The sequence below is a fragment of the Setaria viridis genome, chromosome 9 (assembly GCF_005286985.2).
Source record: "Setaria viridis chromosome 9, Setaria_viridis_v4.0, whole genome shotgun sequence".
Lineage (NCBI taxonomy): Eukaryota > Viridiplantae > Streptophyta > Magnoliopsida > Poales > Poaceae > Setaria > Setaria viridis.
This window is the reverse complement of record NC_048271.2, coordinates 17585277-17606578: the sequence shown is the minus strand read 5'-3', so window position 1 is coordinate 17606578 and position 21302 is coordinate 17585277. Positions and strand designations below refer to the sequence as shown.

Below are 21302 nucleotides of genomic sequence, written 5' to 3'. Positions count from 1 at the left end.
CCTCCCAGCTTGGAAAGGCTCGGGTGTCCCCTGAGGGTCGCATCGCTCTCCAATTGCAGCACTTGGCCGAGGAACCCCCAAATCTCGCTCTCTGGCAACTCCGTTGATGATGCGTGTTCTGGATCCGACAGGCCAGAATACTACCACATTGTTCGAGTCCTCAGTCCCAGCTGAGTGAGCCGCCAGTGGACAAAAGTGTCGAAGACCCGCAGTCCATTGAGGCCCTCATCCACACGTTGTTGCAGTGCTGGTTCGAGGACCTCCATGTGACTCTCGTGCTTCCAAGTAGGTCCCCATGCCCAGCTCTCCAGCCTCGTCAACCTCCCTCAGGTGAACTTAGGCAACGGCGCCTCCACCGGGTTCCAGATATAGAACCAATCACCATGCCATCCCCGATTGGAATCATTATGGGAGTATAGCAGGTAGACAACCTTAGGCTTCCGCTGCAGCGCAAATCCACTGATCGGGGCTAGAAGGCCCACTTTCCCCTTTTCCTCCGACTAGGGATGCCCGACGAAGAACTTCGCGAAGAAGTCCACATGCGGCTCCATCTCAAGAAAGGCCTCACAGATGGTGACGAAGCCGGCGATGTGCAGCACTCCATTGGGGTTGAGATGCTGCAACTCCAGTCCCCAGCGGTGAAGAAGCCCGCATAAGAACCAGTGCACGGGGTATCTGAGCCCGCGCTCGTGGAAGGCAAGGAGACGACCTCATCAGGGTGAGGTTCTGGGACGATAGTCTCTGGCTTCAGTGCTCTCCAACCTGCGACCACCTTTGGCGGTAGCAAGCCCCTCCGTGCAAAATCCTCCAACAAATCCTCCCGCACGGTGGACTCCCTCTAGAGCGACATCACACGGTGAATGGCGGCAAACGGTTCTGTAAGGCTCCCTTCTTCTCTCTCTCTCTCCCTCTTTGCCCTCTTCTTTCCCGGAACTCACTGCAGCGCATGAGAAGATTTGGGTGAAAAGGCGGAGGAGGAAGCAACGACGAATAGAGGGCGATGAAAGGACCAGCCTGAAGACCTCCGCCCCTCCCCTATTAAATAGGTAAGGGGGCATGGAGCCTAGGCGTACAGGATGCAAACGGAGGGACGTGCCCCCACGCAATGGGACACGACCCATGTGGGGCCCACCAACTGCCATGGCAGAGTCACAAACAGCGGGGCACAACCGCACGCAAGCGCCCCTTCGTCTTTCAAGGCAAGGGAGTGAAGGGTCCCATTGTGAGAACCTCCACTAAATCGAGGCCGGTAGGCACTCAGGCTGGTCAGATCGGCGAAGGGACCCAACACTAGAGCCTTTCCCGAACCAAGGCTAATAGGCCACATAGGTCGGCCGGACAGATCGGGCATCCGATGGGAGTCGGTTAGAAAATAGTGGAATACTAACATGCAGGTCATGTCGACCCCATCACGAATGATGGATACGGATTCCACTCGGGCGTACCCGCTAAGGGTGCCCCGAGCTGGCCACTCAAACCGTCGAGATAAGCAACGCTCGCTTAGCCTCCTCCGGTCGTGGAAACCGCGGGTGGGGTGATGCCTGAAAGTCCGACCAAGGTAATATTACCGACCCCCCCCCATTTACTTTACCTACGAACAAGCACTCATCCATGTCATGCATGCATGCATTCATGCATCATACATTCATCTCATATGTGCTATCATTGCATCTCAATTGCTTTGCGTCACGTCACAAAGCAATAGTCGGCTCATCCAGAATGACCGGCGACCGACCGAGGTTCGAAGGCCGGCCCACGAAGGGCTTGAGGCCGCCTCGTGTCAAACAGAGCCATCAATGCCTACATCTCGTGCCTCCTCGGCATGCACCTTCGCTGCCGCACCACCAAGTGCAGCAGGCCGGAAGGATGAGATGGAGGCCAAATGACTTCCGGCGATCGGTGGCCCAAGGTACGAGCACGACATGGAGGATAAGCAGGCCAAGTCTCCCCTTCCTCCTGAGGCGGCACCCTCGTCCTATCATCCAGCCTTAGATTGCATGTCGGAGCCATGTTAGGAGAGTTCTTCTCACATCACGGCTCCCGGACATACCGCAGGCGACAGCGATAAGGAGGTCAAATACCATTTACGAGAGATCTTCTGGCATCATGAGGAGCGGCCAAAGCCACCCTTGGCGAAGAGCAAGAGCCTCAAACCTACTAGATCTATGACCCTGGCCGTGTCTACAAACCACGTCATGGGGACTCCAGATGCAGAAGCCCCTCGATTTATATCCAGGCGGACGGCCATGATCCGGGAACAGTTACGATACACGTCCATGGGTGCGCGATAAAACCGCCTGGCATCGAGGCAGTGGTTCAGCAGCCACACAGTAATGGCGCCTAGCATTGAGGCGACGGTTCGACTACCGCGCTACAAAAGGCACCAAAGACTGAGGTGAAGGTACCGAGCCACGAGGTATCTGTACGATTCCTGTGTGGGATCATCCTTATCATCTCGGATACACGACCAGACCCTGCGATGTGGCCCGTCCGCTCCACAAACAAGACAAAAATGAATAACACCCCCATGTGTGTTCCCCCAAATGGAACATTCCAACTGAAATCCCCTTCACAACTTCAACAAAGTCCCAAAGGGGCTCGAAGGCTCCTGATGGGTCTATAGACCCGGGGTTCCCCACGGGACTGACTCCTCACAACACTTGGCCCCACAAAGGGCTCGACAATAGCACGCATCTGGGCTGGCCTAGCTGCGCAATGCCAAGCCAAAAACACGACCCAGCCACCAATCGGCTCCTCCGACTGAGAGGCCCGGTCGAAGCCCCAACCCAAGGGGTCCAGCCAGAAGTGGGACCACAATCCGACCCCGACCGAGTTCTCCCGACCGAGTACTCCCGATCGGATACTCCCGAGCGGGAATATACTGTACCTCCCATACTACTCCCCCGACCGGCATGGTCGGGGCCGACTAGGACTACCGACCGGGGACACACACTTGGTGTGGGCCTAGGAAGCAGGTGGGATGGATAACGAGGTGGCACCCATGTCAGTCGGTCGTATGCAAAACCGTACCATGCCACGCGAATGCACCTTACTTCACCTGAGCTTTTAAAGTTATGATTAGATAAATGGAATCAAAATAAATATTAAATAAGAAGGATAGAATGGGAATTGCACATCTAGGTTATTAAGGATATTCAGAAACAGGATAACTTCCAAAATGAACTTGATCTACCCTAGAGTGACCCCTCCTTTTCTTTTTAGAAGATTAAGAGAAATAAACTTTATATATGTACACAATCACCATCAATCTAGCCCAAGGATTTAAATCATGAATGGACCTTACTTCACCTAAGATGAACCCACCTTTCTTTTATAGTTCAAGTGAATGAAATAATAATATATGTGTACACAATCACCATCAAATCAAACCTAGGGTTTAAAACACGAAATCACTTTATCTCACGAAGAACTCAAGTTTGAATCTTGACTAGGGATACGTGTTCATTGTAAGCTTTACACTTCTGCAAAAATATCTGCATTCATCTTGCATATGAAATCATGAAACTTGAATCATTGCATATGCATCTCGTGTAGAAGCGAATCTCGCCGACGGAATGTACGAACTGCTCTCGACGACCGAGGAGGTACCTGCTAAACTGCATCAAGTCGAGGCTGAGCAAGAGCCCAGTCAAGCTTCAAACAAGCTCCCTACTAAGAACAGGAAGGCAAGCCCCAAAGCATAACCCAGATTTCTAAATTGATGCACTACTGATGTTGATTATGTTTGTGCATTTAAGTTCATAGGAGTTGATTGCAAACTTAGTTGCATGATCTTAGGTACCTATGGATGAACACTAGTATGATAGGTCTAGTAGTTGCAATGCTAAATAGGGACTCAGTAAAAGTCGAGTGATTTCCTGTCACTCGCGAGTTATAGGAGTTGCTTGCTTATTTGTACTGCAACCATAAGGATGATGGACGGGGTCGGGCTTTGATTCTTACTCGGTGGAATTGCCCTGTCTATCTAGGAAAAGATACTAAGGTCAAAATGTGTTTAGATCTATGGTCAAGTGTTTGAACGTACTAATCTCATACCTAGTATGGGATAGGGAAGCCTATACTTGATTGAACCGGGACGTGAGTAGACCGCCCCACTGTCTCTGGAACGGAGTTTCTCCTGGTGCATCATGTGGGTACAAATGCAGTCACGGTACGGCGACGTCCAGAACCGTGGGGTATTGTATCCAAGGGTGTGGGCCTGACACGTGCCTGAGGATTGATGGGGACGGCTGACATGTGTGGACCCGTCATGGCATGCAATGTCGTGGGGTTAGGCTCACCTTGCAAGGTTTAAAAACTCGATTCGAATCGTCTGTCGCTCATAGTTTGAGACTGCTTGATCTATTCTTGGCTATCTGTACCTAATAGAATTAGTTGTTCTTGACTTATTTCTCTACATTATAACGTTCTTGATAATGTTTTGAATCTGCACTATTGCTAATAGGATGACAGTATTCAGATTAATTAGCATAGTTTGGTATAATCACATTTTTCAAGAATCTAACACAACATAGCCAACATTGAAGCGGGGGATAATACCTTCAAGAATCTAACACAACATAGCCAACTATGCCTCTAAATTGAAGCCTTCTTAGTAACATTTAAATTTTATCATCTGCTAATAGGATAATACCATTCAGGTTATATATGAAACACCTGTGTGATTATATTTTCGAGTATGGTTTTACCTTTATATGCAAAACCCATAGTCAGTGGGATTCTAGAATGCCTTCTTAAAAAGATATGTTGCAGCAATTACTGCTCTCCCTTATACCAGTGATGTCCCGCCACCTAAGAAACAATGTTTCCTTGGAATTTGAAGTTTATGGGCCGCTCATTTGATGCCACAAATTATTTGTAATGTTCAAGTTTATTTCGAGTTGTAGAAATTCATGACTACATCTTACTACAGGGCACCCTGCAAAAAAAATGGCTCTAACATTTTCTCCTGGAGCTGGAGAAAAGAGTTCATAAGCTTCTAACACCGTAACCAAAGTTCAAACAAATAAAATTATGAAAGAACATGAGCCGGTATGTTCCGATGGGAAAGAACAGAATCAGCCATGTTTCCTGATGACGAGAAGAAAAATGCATCTCCTGATCCGAGGGGTTGCAGAAGGGCGTGTGGCTGATGTAGGGCTCGATATTTCCATTTGTCGATTGCTGAGACATTGCATGGAATCATTAGACAAGTTTTTTTTACAGAACAGTAGGACCTTTTTCACGAGATTCAACTACAGGATCTTCATTTGTTGGTTGATCTTTGTAGTTTCTGGTTATGCTACAAAATAGATAGGCATGATTAGCTAGGTTGTTTTATACCTTATTACGGAAGAAATTTCTTGAATTTTGCACTTGCACTGCTGGTGAATATGCCCATGTGGCTTTGTAATTAAAATTTGCATTTTTGTGTATGAACAAAAAGTATCCAGTCTATAGTTGATTAGCAAGACATATAGTCTATAGTTTCTTTTGTACCATCTACGTCCAACGCGATGGTCCAAAAGACTCTTTGTGAGTACTTCGCTCCCTCAGCCTCTCAGGTGCTGAAAGGTTCCAAGGTGTTGAAAGGTTCCAAGGTGGACATGGGGAACATGAACTTCGAGATCAAGATGGGTCTCATTGCCATGGTGCAGGCTAGCCCATTCTGCGGGAAAGCCAACAAGGACGCAAGCGCCCATCTGCAATGGTTCCTAGAGCTCTGCAGCACCTTCACCATTAGAGGGGTTCGTGAAGATCCGACTGTTCCCATTCTCTCCTCTTGGGAGGGCGAAGCAATGGTTCTACGCGAGCCGCGTGGAGGTGAATACATGGGAGAAATGCTTTGCAGCATTCCTCGCGAAGTTCTTTCCATTAGGCAAAACCAACACCCTTCGGGGAAGGATTTCGAGTTTCCAGCAAGCAGCTACCGGGTCGATTCCTGAGGCATGGGAAAGGCTTCAAGATTGCATCCCGGCCTGTCTTCAGGACTTCTACAATGGGTTGACTCCAACAGCCCGAAGTCATGTTGATGCTGCTGCTGGAGGAGCCTTCTTCTCGCTGACTATTGAAGCTGGGACAACTTTGATCGAGAAGATGGTCTCCAACCAAGGGTGGAGCGATGAATGACTACAACCCCATCAGAGAGGTATCCATACCGTCAAAGAAGCGGGCATGCTTACCACAAAGATGGACCTCCTCATGAAGAGTGCTGGTATTTCTTATGGCCTAAAGATTAATTCGAGACTAATTCTTCAAGCGCACAGAATCACCATTGTAGCATTTCACCCGAGAGTATCCCAAGGTATCGTATTTATATTTTCCTTAGGGAAGCACTAGTGGCATAGATGATCGGTAAATAAATCCTTCGAGTGTTACCACAACTTAACGAACTACAACTCATCGGGGGTAATGATAGATAAGCATGATAACTATGACACAGAGGAGATCCAAGATAAATAAAGATAGAGAGCGGACTATCTAGTTGGGAGGACAACGAGAGGAGACTAAGTTCCTAATGTGAACGGAAAAGGTCCATCTTACTCCCCTCACCTATCCACTTTGTCCGCTTAACCCTTGAACAAAATTTAGGCTCACCTTACTCCTTGGAACTATTTCATTTGGTCCAATATACCCCTAATTAGATTTCTCTTTTTTTCTCTTCGTGTATGAGTTGAATTTTGAGTTCAAATTTTCTGAGCAGATGCAAACATGATGCCTTTACGATTTTTTCATTGTTAGTTTCATAGGTTAAGAATATTTAATACGAAATTAATCTTAGATATACAAAACTGTATAAAAAGTAATATGAAAAATTGCTAATGTATTTTTCTAATGTAAAGCATCATGACTTAGCAAAAAGTAATATGAAAAATTGCTAATGTATTTTTTTTAATGTAAAGCATCATGACTTAGCAAAATCTGAAATTAAAACTCAACTTCTACACAAAGAAACAAAAAAGAGGAATTTAATTAGGGATGGATTGGATCAAATGAAATAGTTCGGGGGAGTAAAGTGAGTCTAAATTTTACTTGGGGGTTAAGTGGACAAAGTAAATAAGTGAGAGGAGTAAAATGAATTTTTTCCTTTAATTTAACAGCTGTCGTAATCCTGATGAGTTTTGAACTCATCGGCTATACTGTAATACGAGAACCAAAGATATGACCATTAGCTTTCGATAAAAGCCACATGACCCAACGGCAATCATGTTGACCGGAAGAGAATGTCCAGCAATATTTATTGGCTTCTGAGGGCAGTCCCAATAGAGTATTTATGGTACGTCTATTAATTACCTTGACAGCTCAGCTATTTGCTTACGTGGCAAAACAATTAATGAGGAGTGAGAGGTCAAAATAGAGAAACCATTTCCTCCTCACGGAACAGAAGTCGACACAAGCACCGAGACACCACGAAACCACCGAAATGGCGTTGGGGAGACTCGAGCAGTTTCTTTCGGCATGCATCCGGATCCCGTACGCCGCCGCCGCAATTCCTCTCCCGCTTTTCCTCTCCCGCCGCCGCCGCAAGCCATCTCCCACGCGCCCTCTCCCGCCGTATCACCATCTCCCGCGCGCCCTCTCCCGCCGTATCGCCATCTCCCGCGCGCCCTCTCCCGCCGCATCGCCATCTCCGCCGCCGCAAGCCCTCTCTCGCCGCCACAAGCTGCGAGCCGCTCCCTTGGCTCCTCGACCTCCTTCCTCCGCGTGCTCCGCCGCCTCCACACGGGCCTCCTCACCGCCGGGCTCCTCCACGCACCGTCGCACCCGCACCTCACCCTCCGCCTCACTCACCTCTACACGCTCTCCCCCGACCTCCCCGCCACCGCTGGAAGCCCTCTCCCGCCACCGCCGCAAGCCCTCTCCCTCCTACGCTTGATCCCCAATTCCTAGACCTAGCCTCCTCTGCCCTCAATCTGAGAAAATGAATTTCAGGAGAGGCACTGGTGCTGGTGCTCCTGCTGCTATTGCTAATGCTCCTGCCGCCGTTGCTGCTGGATCTCCGTCAGCCGCAAGTGTTCAACTCGCCAGTTTTCCTGTGTGGTGGACAAGCTCATCTCCTATGGCCTCTCCCACTGTAGGGTATGTTTATTTCACTCCTACACAAGTCCTTCACGCAGTGCATCTAGTATGGTTTCCCTTTTGTGATTGATGAAAAGTATGTTTGATGGTCAAGCTAATATTTGTGCTAGTTATTGTCAAGTGCAATCGTGAATATCCAATAGATTATATTTGTTTTGTCAAGTGCAAGTACTCAGGTGTCAGGTCTTAGTTTCTGAACTGGTAGAGCTCTCATTCTGGTAGAGCTCTCATGCAATGGGAGAGTATTTCAGAAAGGAAATAAGAGGTACCAAGGTTGGTGTATTCTGTCCACTGTTGTTCCTCCTAAGAGTTCAGGTGGCCTTCAGTGTGACGTTCTATTCCTAGGATGGTTTTGATCCAGTTGGCAACATGGTTTTGTCAGGCTTTTAGCTGAACTGCCCTGATCCATGTTGTGTATTTATAGGAGTGTCTATGCATTAGCCTCGCAAAGGAAATCATTTATCATAGCTCCATTTTTTGCTGAGACGTCAGTATCAAATATTGTGGTCTAGGAACAGTAATAGAACTCATGTAAGTCGTTTTTCATGTGCTTGTTTCCTTTTCTAGGATACCATGTTAACTTCTAAGCTTAGAATTACTTGGTAACATAGTTAAGGTATTTTGTTATCCCAATGTTCAAGTGCAACCTCCTTGAGTTGATTATGAAGATGCATCACGTCAGTGTAAATAAGAGGTGCAGTAGATCCTAGTCAAGCTATCGTCATCTGATATATTCCGCGTGTCGCTGACAGAAATGCTGTGCACATCATCAGCATGTCTTTTTTTATAAATAATCACTATGGTTGTAGCACATTAGTTGCACTGAACATATTTTTTTCTTTTTTCAGGATTTACCCACCAGGTGGGTTTACCAATGTGCAGTTAGATCAATCCTAACCATCTCAATGAAAATTTCCATTTTGTTAGAACTACAAAAAGGAAAAGTGCAACTTCTCCAATTGCTCCAAGTTCTGAACAAACCCCGATAGGCAGAAGCAATGCAAAAAATAAAGAAACAATCGATGTTGATGCGGATGCTGATGAAAACCCTCAAGATCCTAGAACCGACAAGCGATTGAACTGGACGAAAGATGAAGACATTAGATTGGTAAGCCACCTTTCTTACTTTGTAAACTTTTGAGTCTGGAGTATATGAAAAATTATGTTTGGTTGTAAACTTTGAGCTGTTGATTTTTTAAATGTAGGCCAGTGCTTGGTTGCGTAACTCAAAGGACCCGGTTGATGGAATTGACAGAAAGGAAGATCAATATTGGGCGGATGGTACTAAAGAGTACAACCAGACCACAAAGAATTGCCGCCAGAGAAACCGGAACCAACTGAAAATCCGTTGGGATCGTGTTAAGAAACCAGTGAGTGAGTATCATGGTTGCTGGATACAAACCAATAGAGTGTACAGAAGTGGGTTTAGTGATGACCAATTGATGGATCTTGCTGACAAGATGTATGCCTCTACATATAATGATAAAGATTTCATGCTGAAGCATATATGGAAGGTTGTTCGAGATGAAAGGAACTAGTCTGCATATGTTAAAAAAATGGAAAAGAAAAAGGAGAAGGAGAAGGGTGCACTACTATGCCAGCTAAAGTGGTGAATTTGGATGATAATCCTAATATTCGTCCTATGAGTCATAAGAAGGCCAAGGATGAGCGCTATGGGAAAAAGAAGGCATCTGATGCTTATTCAGCTATTACTGAGAAGCTAGACAAGTTCATTGAAGTAAGCACAAAGGCTAGAAAGGACCGTGAGAAGGTGTCAGAGGTGCAACAAAATTTGCAAACAACAAGCTTGAAGCGGCCAAGCTTGCACATAAGGCAGCACAAGAACAAGTGAAGTGTAAAATGCTAGAAACTTATAAAGAGCTACTGTTAGCACCCACAAGCAATTTGAGTCACATGCTTCGGCTGAGAGGGAGAAAGCATTGGAGAGCATGAGGATGGTCTTATTTGCTACAGATAATTAAGGTATTTGCTAAATTGAAACTGCATATGAATATGAAAGTGTGAATCTGAAAACTGAAAACTGCATGTGAATCTGAAAACTGCATGTGAATCTGAAAGTCTGAAAACTGCATGGTCTTATTTGCTAAACTGATAATTAAGGTATTTGCAAACTGAGTGTGCAGTGACTAGAAACTGAAAACTTTTGTGTATTTATTTCGTGTCAGTATTTATTTCCTGTGAAATTGAAAACTTGTGAGAACACCTGTCAGTATTGCAAACTGAGTGTATGAACACTTGTGTTATTTCCTTGCAGATGATGATTTCTGGAGTGTTACGTGACCTGATGATGGATGAGAGATGATGGATGATGCCACCTTATTATTTTACTATGCATATCATGAACTTTAGTTCTTTTGTTATCAACTATATGTGCTACCTATTATCAGTTTTTTTGTTATCCAGAGACAGTTCTTTTGCTATTATTAATATATGATCTACATGGCTGATAGCCACATATGATCTACTTCCTTTTTGTATTGCATTTAATTTATCCTTAGCATGAACACTAATATAAAAATCATGGGTTGGGAGAAATAGTTTCTATTGTACATTAATTACTCTCTTTTTCCCTTGAAAACTACATCGGAAAAACATCCATTGGGACTGCCCTGAGACCGCTATATTTGGCCGATCATTAATATGATAAGTAATGAGTAATATAATCACTCCGTTGTACTATTTGCAGAACGTTGATAAGGAGACCCCACCATTAAGCAACATCGGCAGGCCGATTAATTGTTCCTTCCTTGTCATCGATCAATCCTCAAAAGCTGGAAAACAAGTAGCCTATGAACTAGTTCAAAGTATTCGAATTCCAACAATCTCATCGGCTATGTACACGGTGGCGATCATCAGCCCGTAACCCACGTCTACACCGGCAACGAAGTAGCTGAGCACCAGCGTGGCGCAGTCGCCGATGAGGCCCATGAGTAAGGCGCTGGAAACGAACGCAGCCACGACGACGACGGTGAACCGGCAGCCAATCCAATCAGACGTCCGCCCCGCCGCAAAGGAGCCGATGGGCGAGTAGAAGTTGAGGATGCCCATGAGGTACGTCCGTGAGCTTCAGGTCCTTCTTGATGTACTGCGCTGCTCCGCTCGTCACCCCGACGTCTTCGGATTCCAACAGCACACGGATGTTGTGACTTGTGACCTCTTGGACTACCGATATTTTTCATATTGAATATTGCCCTGGAACTTTGACCTTGGTCATATCGGCTTATTATTATATATAAGCCTGATAATTCTTGCTCCTTATATCATCAGCTGCGGGAAAACTGACTTGCCTTGTCAGTCATTGAACAGCCGATATGTACTGGAGCAGCTAACGAATCAAGGCAACAGGCAGCAGCAGCCAAACAAATCATAACAAAGCTATACACGTTGGTCTTCTAAATGCACTTGGCCGGCTCATGCTCCTGGGCTGTAGCACGTATAATAGCAGTCAAACACTACCGGCTAATGATAAAGGCACGCTCTGTTGAACTCACTAATACGACGATAATGCAACAGATCTAGAAGGTAAAATAGCCGATAGATCTTAACCAGGATAAACTTGATTCTACACTAGTAGAGAACTCACCTTCCATGCGCTCCCTTTTATTCCAGTTTAAAGTTAGCCCGGGATAAAAGTTCACGAACCGGGACTAAAGCTCAGTCACTAGCGGAGGGCTCACCAACCGGGACCTTTTATCTCGGTTGCAAAGGCTAGTGGAAAAAAAAGGTCCCAAGAGACCTTTTATCCCGGTTTGAAGCACCAACCGAGATAAAAGACCCCCCTTTTATCCCAGTTGGTAACACCAACCGGGATAAAAGGGTCGAGGGCCTTTTATACCGGTTTGTAATACCAACTGGGATAAAAGGGAGTCTTTTATCCTGGTTGGTGTTTCCAACCGAGATAAAAGGATCCCCACGGATGGCTAAAAAAGGACTAAATCCCTCGAACCCTTTTATCCCGATTTGTAATACCAACCAGGATAAAATGGGATCTTTAGTCCCGGTTGGTGTTTCCAACCAGGATAAAAGGGTCTCCACAAGTTAATACAAAAGGATTGCATCCCCTATATAGTCAGATGTGTTATGTAGGTGGGATGGTAAGGAAGCTACGCGCGAGGCTTGAGGTCGTGGGTTCGAATCCCACGCACCGTGCACGCGCATATTTCGCGTGAAAAATCGCATGACTTGTGACTTATGGGGGGATCCCCTGGAATTTCTTTTTTTTTTGGGTTGCGCCACGCCTGGCGACCCTTTTTAGTCCCGGTTGAGTGACCTGGAACAAAAGACCTCCCTTTTGTCTCAATTGGTTTATTCCGGATGGATTTTCGGGAGATTTGCTCCCTACCAACCGGGACTAAAGGCGAGTTTTCTACCAGTCACATACTTGCAAGACATGATATGAATCGATAGCTGAACCGGAGGTCGAGGCGATGTAGCCATATTCACTGAAGAAGTTGTCGAGAAACTACATTACTCCTACTCTGTTGGGGAAAAGGGTTTCGCTTGGCACCCCCACTTTTTCGTCTCATTGGTTTTTGACTGTTTTAGCATGTTTAGAAGAGGATGGTGACTTGGTAAATAGTCCAACCTATGAGTAAAAGGGCAGTCCATGTAAAGGTTGGAAGGACTAGTTGTAAATTTTGCATCCAAAATGGGCTTGGGAGCTAATTGCCACCCCGTTCCCTTCTATATAAAGGATCCATGGAGCATTGAGGTTATGGACTCTTTGAGCACTTCCATACTTCTCCCTCCAAGTTATAACTACACTCTCTTTTTATATCTCTCTTCTCCTGCTGGCGTCGCCAACAATTACCGCTCCACGCGTGTTTGGCTTGAAAATGATAATGATGGATAAGAAATTTTAAAAAGAGAGACATAATTTCGGAGCAACGAGAAATAACTTCGGATGGTGATCTCGTGGCTTCGTTTTCTCCGCTTGTGACTTCGTTCGCGATACAGTTTGTCCGTCGTCCATCTGGTTGCTGGCAACAACTTCGCCCGTCCCGTGGCCCATCGGCAACTTCGTCCCGGACGTCAGTCAACTTGGTCCAGCGAAGTTGGATCAGCAAGGCTCTGGCACAGCATCATCTTCGGGCCAACGAGCCCGGCCAATTTCGGCCCAGGGGTACATCGACTGTATTCTTTGGGTTCCAAATTTACTACATGGCTAGACATTGGTTTTCTGCTTTGGATTGGGCCTCAGCCCACATCAGTACGCCTCTGGCACAGCATCATCTTCGGGCCAACGAGCCCGGCCAATTTCGGCCCAGGGGTACATTGACTGTATTCTTTGGGTTCCAAATTTACTCCTTGGCTAGACATTGGTTTTCTGCTTTGGATTGGGCCTCAGCCCACATCAGTAAGCAAAACCAAATGATTGACTTCGGTGTTGGGCTGGTCAGCTCCACTTCACGGATTGGGCCACCACCTATTTCGGATTATTATTGGGCTATCACTTCGTTTGAACACTGGTCTCCAAGCCCGAAATATCTGTCTACGTTCGCAAAGCAACACCCGGGGCTCGTGACTTCATCTTGGGCCAATTTGTTAGCTTCGTTCTTGGGTCGCGGTGAAAAGCACATGTATGCAACGGCGGAAAACCTATGCATCTTCCGGAAGATTTTTTCCGAAGAAACATCCGCTTTAAGATTTGTGTGAGAATAGGATCCAACTGTTGCCGATCTTCTTCTTCTTCCTCCGCTTCTTCTCCTCCGCTATGGGATGAGATTGGCCCAACGACGGCGGTAGTGGTGGAGTTAGGGTTAGGGTTCGGGATTTCCAGGAGCTCCTGTGTCCACCGGGCTTAGAGGAGGCATTACTCTGTTGATTTGCAGTTACGAGTATATTACACCAAACATTCCAAAGAATGTTATAATCATCTGTTTTTACAGAGTGCATTCTTTAAATATTTATTAGATGCATTAATATAAAAAAAATTAAAAGTGAAAAGGGCGGATGTGGATTTTTCTTTGAACACAAGTGACTTCGTTTAGTGGAATGGATCATCCGTTTTCCATCGGACCTCATTAACTAAGTGCAGGAGCGAATATTATATTCTTTATCCAATGTTATGCTAGTATTAATCATGCCGAAGTGTTTATTCATAGTAATTAGTAAACATATTTGCACCCGCTCACAAGTTTTTGCAGCCATATGCTCATGATGGGTCTTAGGATCCACATAGCACGGTGACTATCAAAAAACAACTTCGGCCCAGTGGAAATGGGCGTTAGTCATATAAGCCCAGGCTCCAATTTGTTTTATTTTTATTTTTACTTCGGGCATGGTTATTGGTGCGACATCGTTCTGGGCCTATTTCCAACTTCGCTTTTGGGCTGCAGCATTCAGGGTCAACTTCCTTCTCAATCGAACTTTTTTTATTTTTATATTTTTTTCGATTTCTCAGAAATATATAGTCGGATGAAAAAATTGCAAAACTAGGCTATTGTCGCCGGGTGGGCCGGCGGAAGGGCCTTACCGCCGGCCCAGCCGGCGACAAGGAGTACACCCCTCCGCACCATACTTTCGAAAAATCATAACTAATTCATATCAACTCGGATGGAGATAAACTTTATATGAAACTTGTAGATCTCTACGAGATCTACAACTTTGTAGTTAAATTTTTTTTTCATTTGATGTCATTTTGATGCTCAAATAATCGACACAAGTTTCAGATCTAAAATTCAATTTTTAGATCTGAAATTGGGCAGCACACTCAAAAAATGATAACTAATTCATATGAGATGAGATAGAAATAATATTTATATGAAAATTGTAGCTATTGACGAGATTTACAATTTTTTAGTTCAAAATGTTTTCATCTGGAGCCATTTAATTACTGAAATAATCGACACAAGTTTCGGATCTAAAAATTGAATTTTAGATCTAAAATTTGTGTCGATTATTTGAGCACCAATATGATATCAAATAAAAAAAGTTTTAACTAAATAATTGTAGATCTCATCGAGATCTACAATTTTCATATAAAATTTATCTCCATCCGAGTTGATATGAATTAGTTATGATTTTTTGAAAGTATGGTACGGAGGGGTGTACCCCTTGTCGCCGGCTGGACTGGCGGTAAGGCCCTTCTGCCCGTCCAACCGCCGCCTGGACCGGCGATAAGGCCCTATCGCGACCCAACCATCGCCGACCCAGCTGGCGACGATAGCCTAGTTTTGCAAATTTTTTTATTTGACTATATATTTTTACAAAATGCTAAAATAAAAAATAAAAAAATAAAAAAGTTCTCAACATTGGCTGATTTCAGCCCAGCTTTGACACAACTTCGATCTGTGGCGAGCTGCCTACCTCGGCCCAGCCCACTTCGCGCACTGGTCTAGTGAACAACTTCGCTGGTGATGACTCTGGCACATCGGCCAACTCCGGTCACCAGGCGGGCCCAAGTCCGCTTGCACGCAAGAAGAAAGCTGCACGCAGCCCAACTCCGTCTCTCATCTGGTCTTCCATTGAATGGCCCAGGCCGCAAGTTTTTCTTCGGTAAGCAACAGCTCATGTGAAAAAAGGTACGCACCACCTACTTCTCAAGCGTCAAAATGGCAAAAGTGGGCGTTGTTTTATTTTAGTATAGATCATTTCTTCGTTATCTATAAAGCGAAGTCATGTGATTCACGTATCCAGCGTCAAAAAAAAAAAAAACTGAGCAGAGAATACTTTACTTTAGCTTTGGCTACGAGCTGGCCACGTCACAGTCTTTTAGTTTTAGGCTCCGTTTGGTAGGGCTTCTCAAAGTGCTTCTCCACCGGCTTTTGGTGAAACCCAATTTCAAAACGACTTCACCACCAAAGCCGGGGAGAAGCCGCAAAACGGCTTACACTAGAGAGGAGAAGCCGAAAAAAGTGGCTTCACCGGCTTCTCCTCCCTCTCCAAGCATTAAGTGATCATAAAATTACATATATTGCCATTGAGAAGCCGTTTTACCAAATGTTTTGCAAAACGGCTTCAGCTTCACTAAAAAAGCCACTCCACCGAAAAAGCCGAAGCCGAAGCCGTTTTATGAGAAGCCGAAGCTCTACCAAACGGGGCCGTAGGGCTTCTCAAAGTGCTTCTCCACCGGTTTTTGGTGAAGCCCTACCAAAGGGCTAATTTCAAAACGGCTTCACCACCAAAGCCGGGGAGAAGCCGCAAAACGGCTTACACTAGAGATGAGAAGCCGAAAAAAGTGGCTTCACCGGCTTCTCCTCCCTCTCCAAGCATTAAGTGATCATAAAATTACATATATTGCCATTGAGAAGCCGTTTTACCAAACGTTTTGGCTTCAGCTTCACTAAAAAAGCCACTCCACCGAAGAAGCCGAAGCCGAAGCCATTTTATGAGAAGCCGAAGCTCTATCAAACGGGACCTTAATATAATCCAACAATAGATAAAAGCAAACGTTACGAAGCTGCTTCAAAAATTGAGACTAGGCGTCCTGTGCACAGTTTTGCATGATCTTTGGTCATGTTCAGTATACGTCTGGTTCCTCACTCAGTTGTGTTAATAGTTTTTGTCCATTGTGAGAGTAGACTGTTTCATGGTCTTTATTTACTTGGTAAAAGGCTGTATATCATGGTCCTCATCTGTGCGGGGGAAAGTGCAGCAATTCATGGCTTATTTTTGCACGTTATTAGAAACTAACTTTTCACTTCAGTGGAGCATAATCTTGGGTCACACGAAGTGATTTTTCAGCACCAGAATCAAGAGACTGCACTTCGTTCCTTTTCCACTGTGCTGGCGACTTCGTTTTTTGCTCATCCCCAACGTACAACAAGGAAGAAACCGGGCATCCAGCTTTGGGACCAAGCAGGCTGGCCCGACTCCGTTCCCTTGCTTGACTTCTGCAGACCACGAAGACGACTTCGTTAGCTCTTTCGCGACGGCCTGATGGGTTTAACAACTTCGGTTGTAACTGGTAAGGGGCTTGAATCTCAGCCTGAGGTATGGGGTTCTGTGCACACGCAGCAGCTGGCAGACCAAGACTTGTTTTCTTTGCATCTTGCGAAGACTTTTTGTTTGTCAAAATTGACTTCGATAAATTAGTTAAAAAAACAAAGAAAAAATTACTTCGAGATTTTAAAAAAAGAGCGTAAAAATGTTTAAGTTTGCTAGGATCAGAATACTCCTCGCCTATGGGGCTCGAAATCTAAACCACCCACTTTGCTACTACAGTTCGTGTGTAGAGCTTTTCACTTCGTTCCTTATTTACTCCATAATATATCTATTCCGTATTAATTCATAACTGTTTCCAAGTATTTAACTACTCAAACGACTTCAGTAAGCAAATGCTGCTTGTTGGATCATATAAAATACCCAAAACCTGTCACTTTTACTAATTTCATTTTGCTAAATATGAAAATATATGCTTGCGTCAGGTTCTTGCACCTTTTTTACTTCTTTACGAAGTCGGCACATGCTATTTGCGTTCATAAGTAATCTTTGCTCTTTTATTTATTGGTTATTTATTAATTTGTTTTAGTTAATACTAAAATGTCTACATATTGCTTACATGTCAAAAATATATATGTTTTGTGCCCTGTTATAAGAATTTTACAGCTATATTATCATTAAATTTCGTGATGGAATTTTAGCATGGATTTTCATATGAAGGGTTGCAAAGTCAAAATACGTCGTCACCCTTGGACTTTCTCAAGTGGTCAGTGGATAATTCCTCGTTTTTCTACAAAGTGCAATGAGCAGTGCATCACCAAAGTCTATCATTCTTTGGCCTGTGGAAATTTCTCTATGATCGATGGTTCATTCAACTTCGTTCATTGTTTGGAGACCGATTTTAACAATCTTGGCATATGACTTCACTGGCTCAGTCCATGATTTCGGATTAAGTGGAGCTTGGGCGGATATCAATTGGAAAAGTCTACCTGCCGACCCGTGACGCTCCAGCGCGATCACGCGACCGATTTGGCCCAGCAGGTCCCCGCGAGCAAACCGCCAGCCTATTTGGTTTTTGGCCCGAGCAACCGCCACCCTCTCATTTTTTTTCCGTTACCGAGCACAACCTACTACAGTCCTGAGGGATAGGCTGTCGTAAACCACGTACTTTTGTTTCGTATTTTTTTAAAAAAAATGCGTTAACTTTTTAATGGGATGTCCATTTTCGATTTCATTCGCATCATTGTATTCCTTGTAACAAGATCTATAAAATAAAATAAGACTCATGATGCATATGTTTTGAAATAATTTTTATAAACTGACAATTTATATTAAATATACAATAACTACCTATGTGTTAAGTGTGTAGGAACTTATATATGTAAAACTATCACCAAATTATGTATATAAATTGCTACAGAAATAATTTTATCCTTCCTCATATCATTTACCTCTATAATAAGGTGTTATGTATCGACACAAGTTACCACATTATCTCCATATAAGTTACTACAAGATACTACATAATACTTTTGCACACAATTTGTTATCCAATCTTTACATAACTTGATATATTTGCCTCTATATAAATTTGTAGCATAACTTATATAAGTTGCTATATGTAATCATTGTAAATTTTTGATACATTGCATCTATATAGGTTGTGTTGATGCCAGTTTTTGACACGTGTTAGGGTCGACGTCAAAGAGAGGAAAGTGGCTGATGCGGAAAAAGTAAGAAGCTGCGGCTGAAGGAATCAGCCGATAGAGCTACAATATTTTGGCCGATTAGGTGAAAGAGCCAATAAAGACTTGCTGATTGGGAGCCAGAGCGGCTTGGCCGATGTGGGCCTGGGCTAAGACGGTGACCAGTTGAAGATGAAGATTGGTCCATAGAAAAATAGTAACCGACTCCGATGCGGGTCGTGTCCATGTGTAAATATTTTGTTATCTTTAAATTAGAGATAAATCCTAGTCGGTTAGTAAATCAGTTGTAACATGGTATAAATAAATAGGTGCCTCGTAAGGCTTGTAAAAAAACATAACAAACATCAATACGAATCTACTTTTTCACGCAACTTTACTTTCAAGTCGGCGACTTCACCAAATACTTTTCCTTTTCACAAGTTCGTGCGAGTTGGCAGGGCTGGATCAACACGATCTCCGGCCAATTTGTAAATTCCGCGTATCGAGTAATATCTAAGTTTTAACTTCGGGCGCATCGTTGTCGTTTCGTTTAGATTTATTTACTAGTTATCGATATTTACTAGAACTATAGGTTTTACCTATTATTCTAATTTTATCACCAGTTATCCAGCTTGAGACATGAACTGTCGGCTTCATTAATATTTTTATTTATCATTATATAGCCGATTAGATCTGTTCCAAGTGTTGTCTCTGTAGCACTGTTTAAGTTACTCCAGTAGTTCCTTTTACAATTACTACGTGATCATCGATTGTCTCATAGCCAGTCATCTTTACATTAAATTCGGCCGATTCGCTGATACGTCCTTTGAAATAGATCGAAACTCCAGCCGATCGAAATCTTGGAATTTAATACGTTTCTTTCTTTGTCAATCAACATGTCAGATTGAATAGCACGCTGCGTGAACCGCACTAGGGCGATAACCCGAACAGGAGCTAAGCAGATTCTCCCAGGTCGTGTGTCCGACGCTGAGAATCATCGTCCGATTTTTAGCATCAACACACTTTTGACACGTCCGGTGGGACAGAAACAAGATCCAACATGTTGAAGGCTGCTGAAATCTCGGAGGACAACATCATTGAAGTCACTGAAGCAGATCTCAAGGACGACTAGAGGGAGGAGTTGGCAAAAGCTATGGAAGATTACAAGAAGGCATGCCTGCAATCCTTCAGCCGTACCAGAAGCGGAGAGGCTATCAGAAAGATCGCTCTTCCAACTCCTCGCCAGATCACCATCGCCGAAGATTCGGGGAAGATGTCCGAGATGATCCATGTTTATTAAGCTATGATCGATCAATCTAAGGTGATGACTCACATGGTGTACAACGCCGTCATTAGCTCCATGGCCAATGGTGTGGCAAAAGGGTATCAAGGACCAGCTTATGCACCTCACATTAGCGCACCGGTCAAAAGCTTTTCGGCGGTACCCAACATGCTCCAATCGGCTCCATAGCCGATGTACATGCAAACCGCAGCCGATGTACATGCAGACCGAGGGATACAACACCACGTTGCCTTGAGTTATAGCGGTGCGCCACCTTTCCAAATGCAAGTACCGCTCCATCCTACACCTGTCCCTTCGGTGCAACCACCGCTGATGACAACGGCGCAGTGGGGAACAGTGAGTGTACCCGCCGATCTAGATCCATTCATTGGTTACGGGGTGCCTCCAGCAGTTTACGCCCCAAAATCTCCGATATAGACATCTTTTCCATCGGCCTCTCGGCCGACAGTCCAACAATATCAACAAGCTGCTTCGGAAATCAGGAGGGGGCAGGTGTCTAGGATCTTCTCAGAACTGCGGCGCCAATGGTGTTATACGACAAGGCAGCAGAGGCACTACGGCATACGGACCCCACTCGACAACAACCGGCGGCTCCTCAGCAGATAGCCCAGCCACAAGAATTGCAATATGCTCCAGTCTTCCACCCAATCACAGTGCCACAAGTCCAGCAACAACATATGTCGATGGCCCAGCCGATTGCACAACAGCAACAGCAGGTGGATTGGACCGTGAGGATAGCTGACATAATACAAGATCAGTTCGGGTTGAAGCTAAAAGTGCAGACCTATACATACAGGATGCCGTATCCACCCACTTATGATCTATTGCCGTTCCCACATCGGTACAAGGTGTCCGACTTCACTAAGTTCTCGGGTCAAGATGATACGTCTACGGTCGAGCACGTCAATAAGTTCATCATCCAGTGTGGAGAAGCCGCTGCACAAGACGCTCTGAGGGTACGGTTGTTCTCATCGTCCCTATCCGAGTTGACCTTAGAAAAAGGATCTTTGTTGGGTCACGAAGGTTCCTTGTGGTGGAACTGCTCACCAGAATTCGATTCATCGACTTGAATCCAAAGGCGGAGCTGCCTTATGCTATAGGGGTCTTCTGACCCCAACGAATTTTTGTAAATTACATGAAAATCTACTGTTCACGAGCTACATGACCCCATTGAGTAACGAAGGAGACCCCAGTGGTCATTTTACCTAGCTTCACCCCTGCTCGAATCTTGTGCTCGTATTTTTCTAAATTTATTTTTAAGGATTTAACCAACACTATTTTTTTAGTAGTATACTATTCTTTCAGTAGTAGGCAACGTACCCTCGATAGCG

At 44.7% G+C, this 21302-nt stretch overlaps 1 protein-coding gene across 1 annotated transcript; it reads left to right on the top strand.

The window, feature by feature from the left end:
• The first annotated feature begins 7391 nt into the window (after positions 1–7391).
• LOC117840876 (uncharacterized) lies at positions 7392–10061 on the top strand. The gene is given in 6 exon segments (XM_034721410.2): positions 7392–8079; positions 9007–9187; positions 9285–9668; positions 9671–9866; positions 9869–9988; positions 9991–10061. Coding segments are annotated over 6 exon segments (1110 nt in total). The 5' UTR covers positions 7392–7921.
• The last annotated feature ends 11241 nt before the right edge of the window (positions 10062–21302 follow it).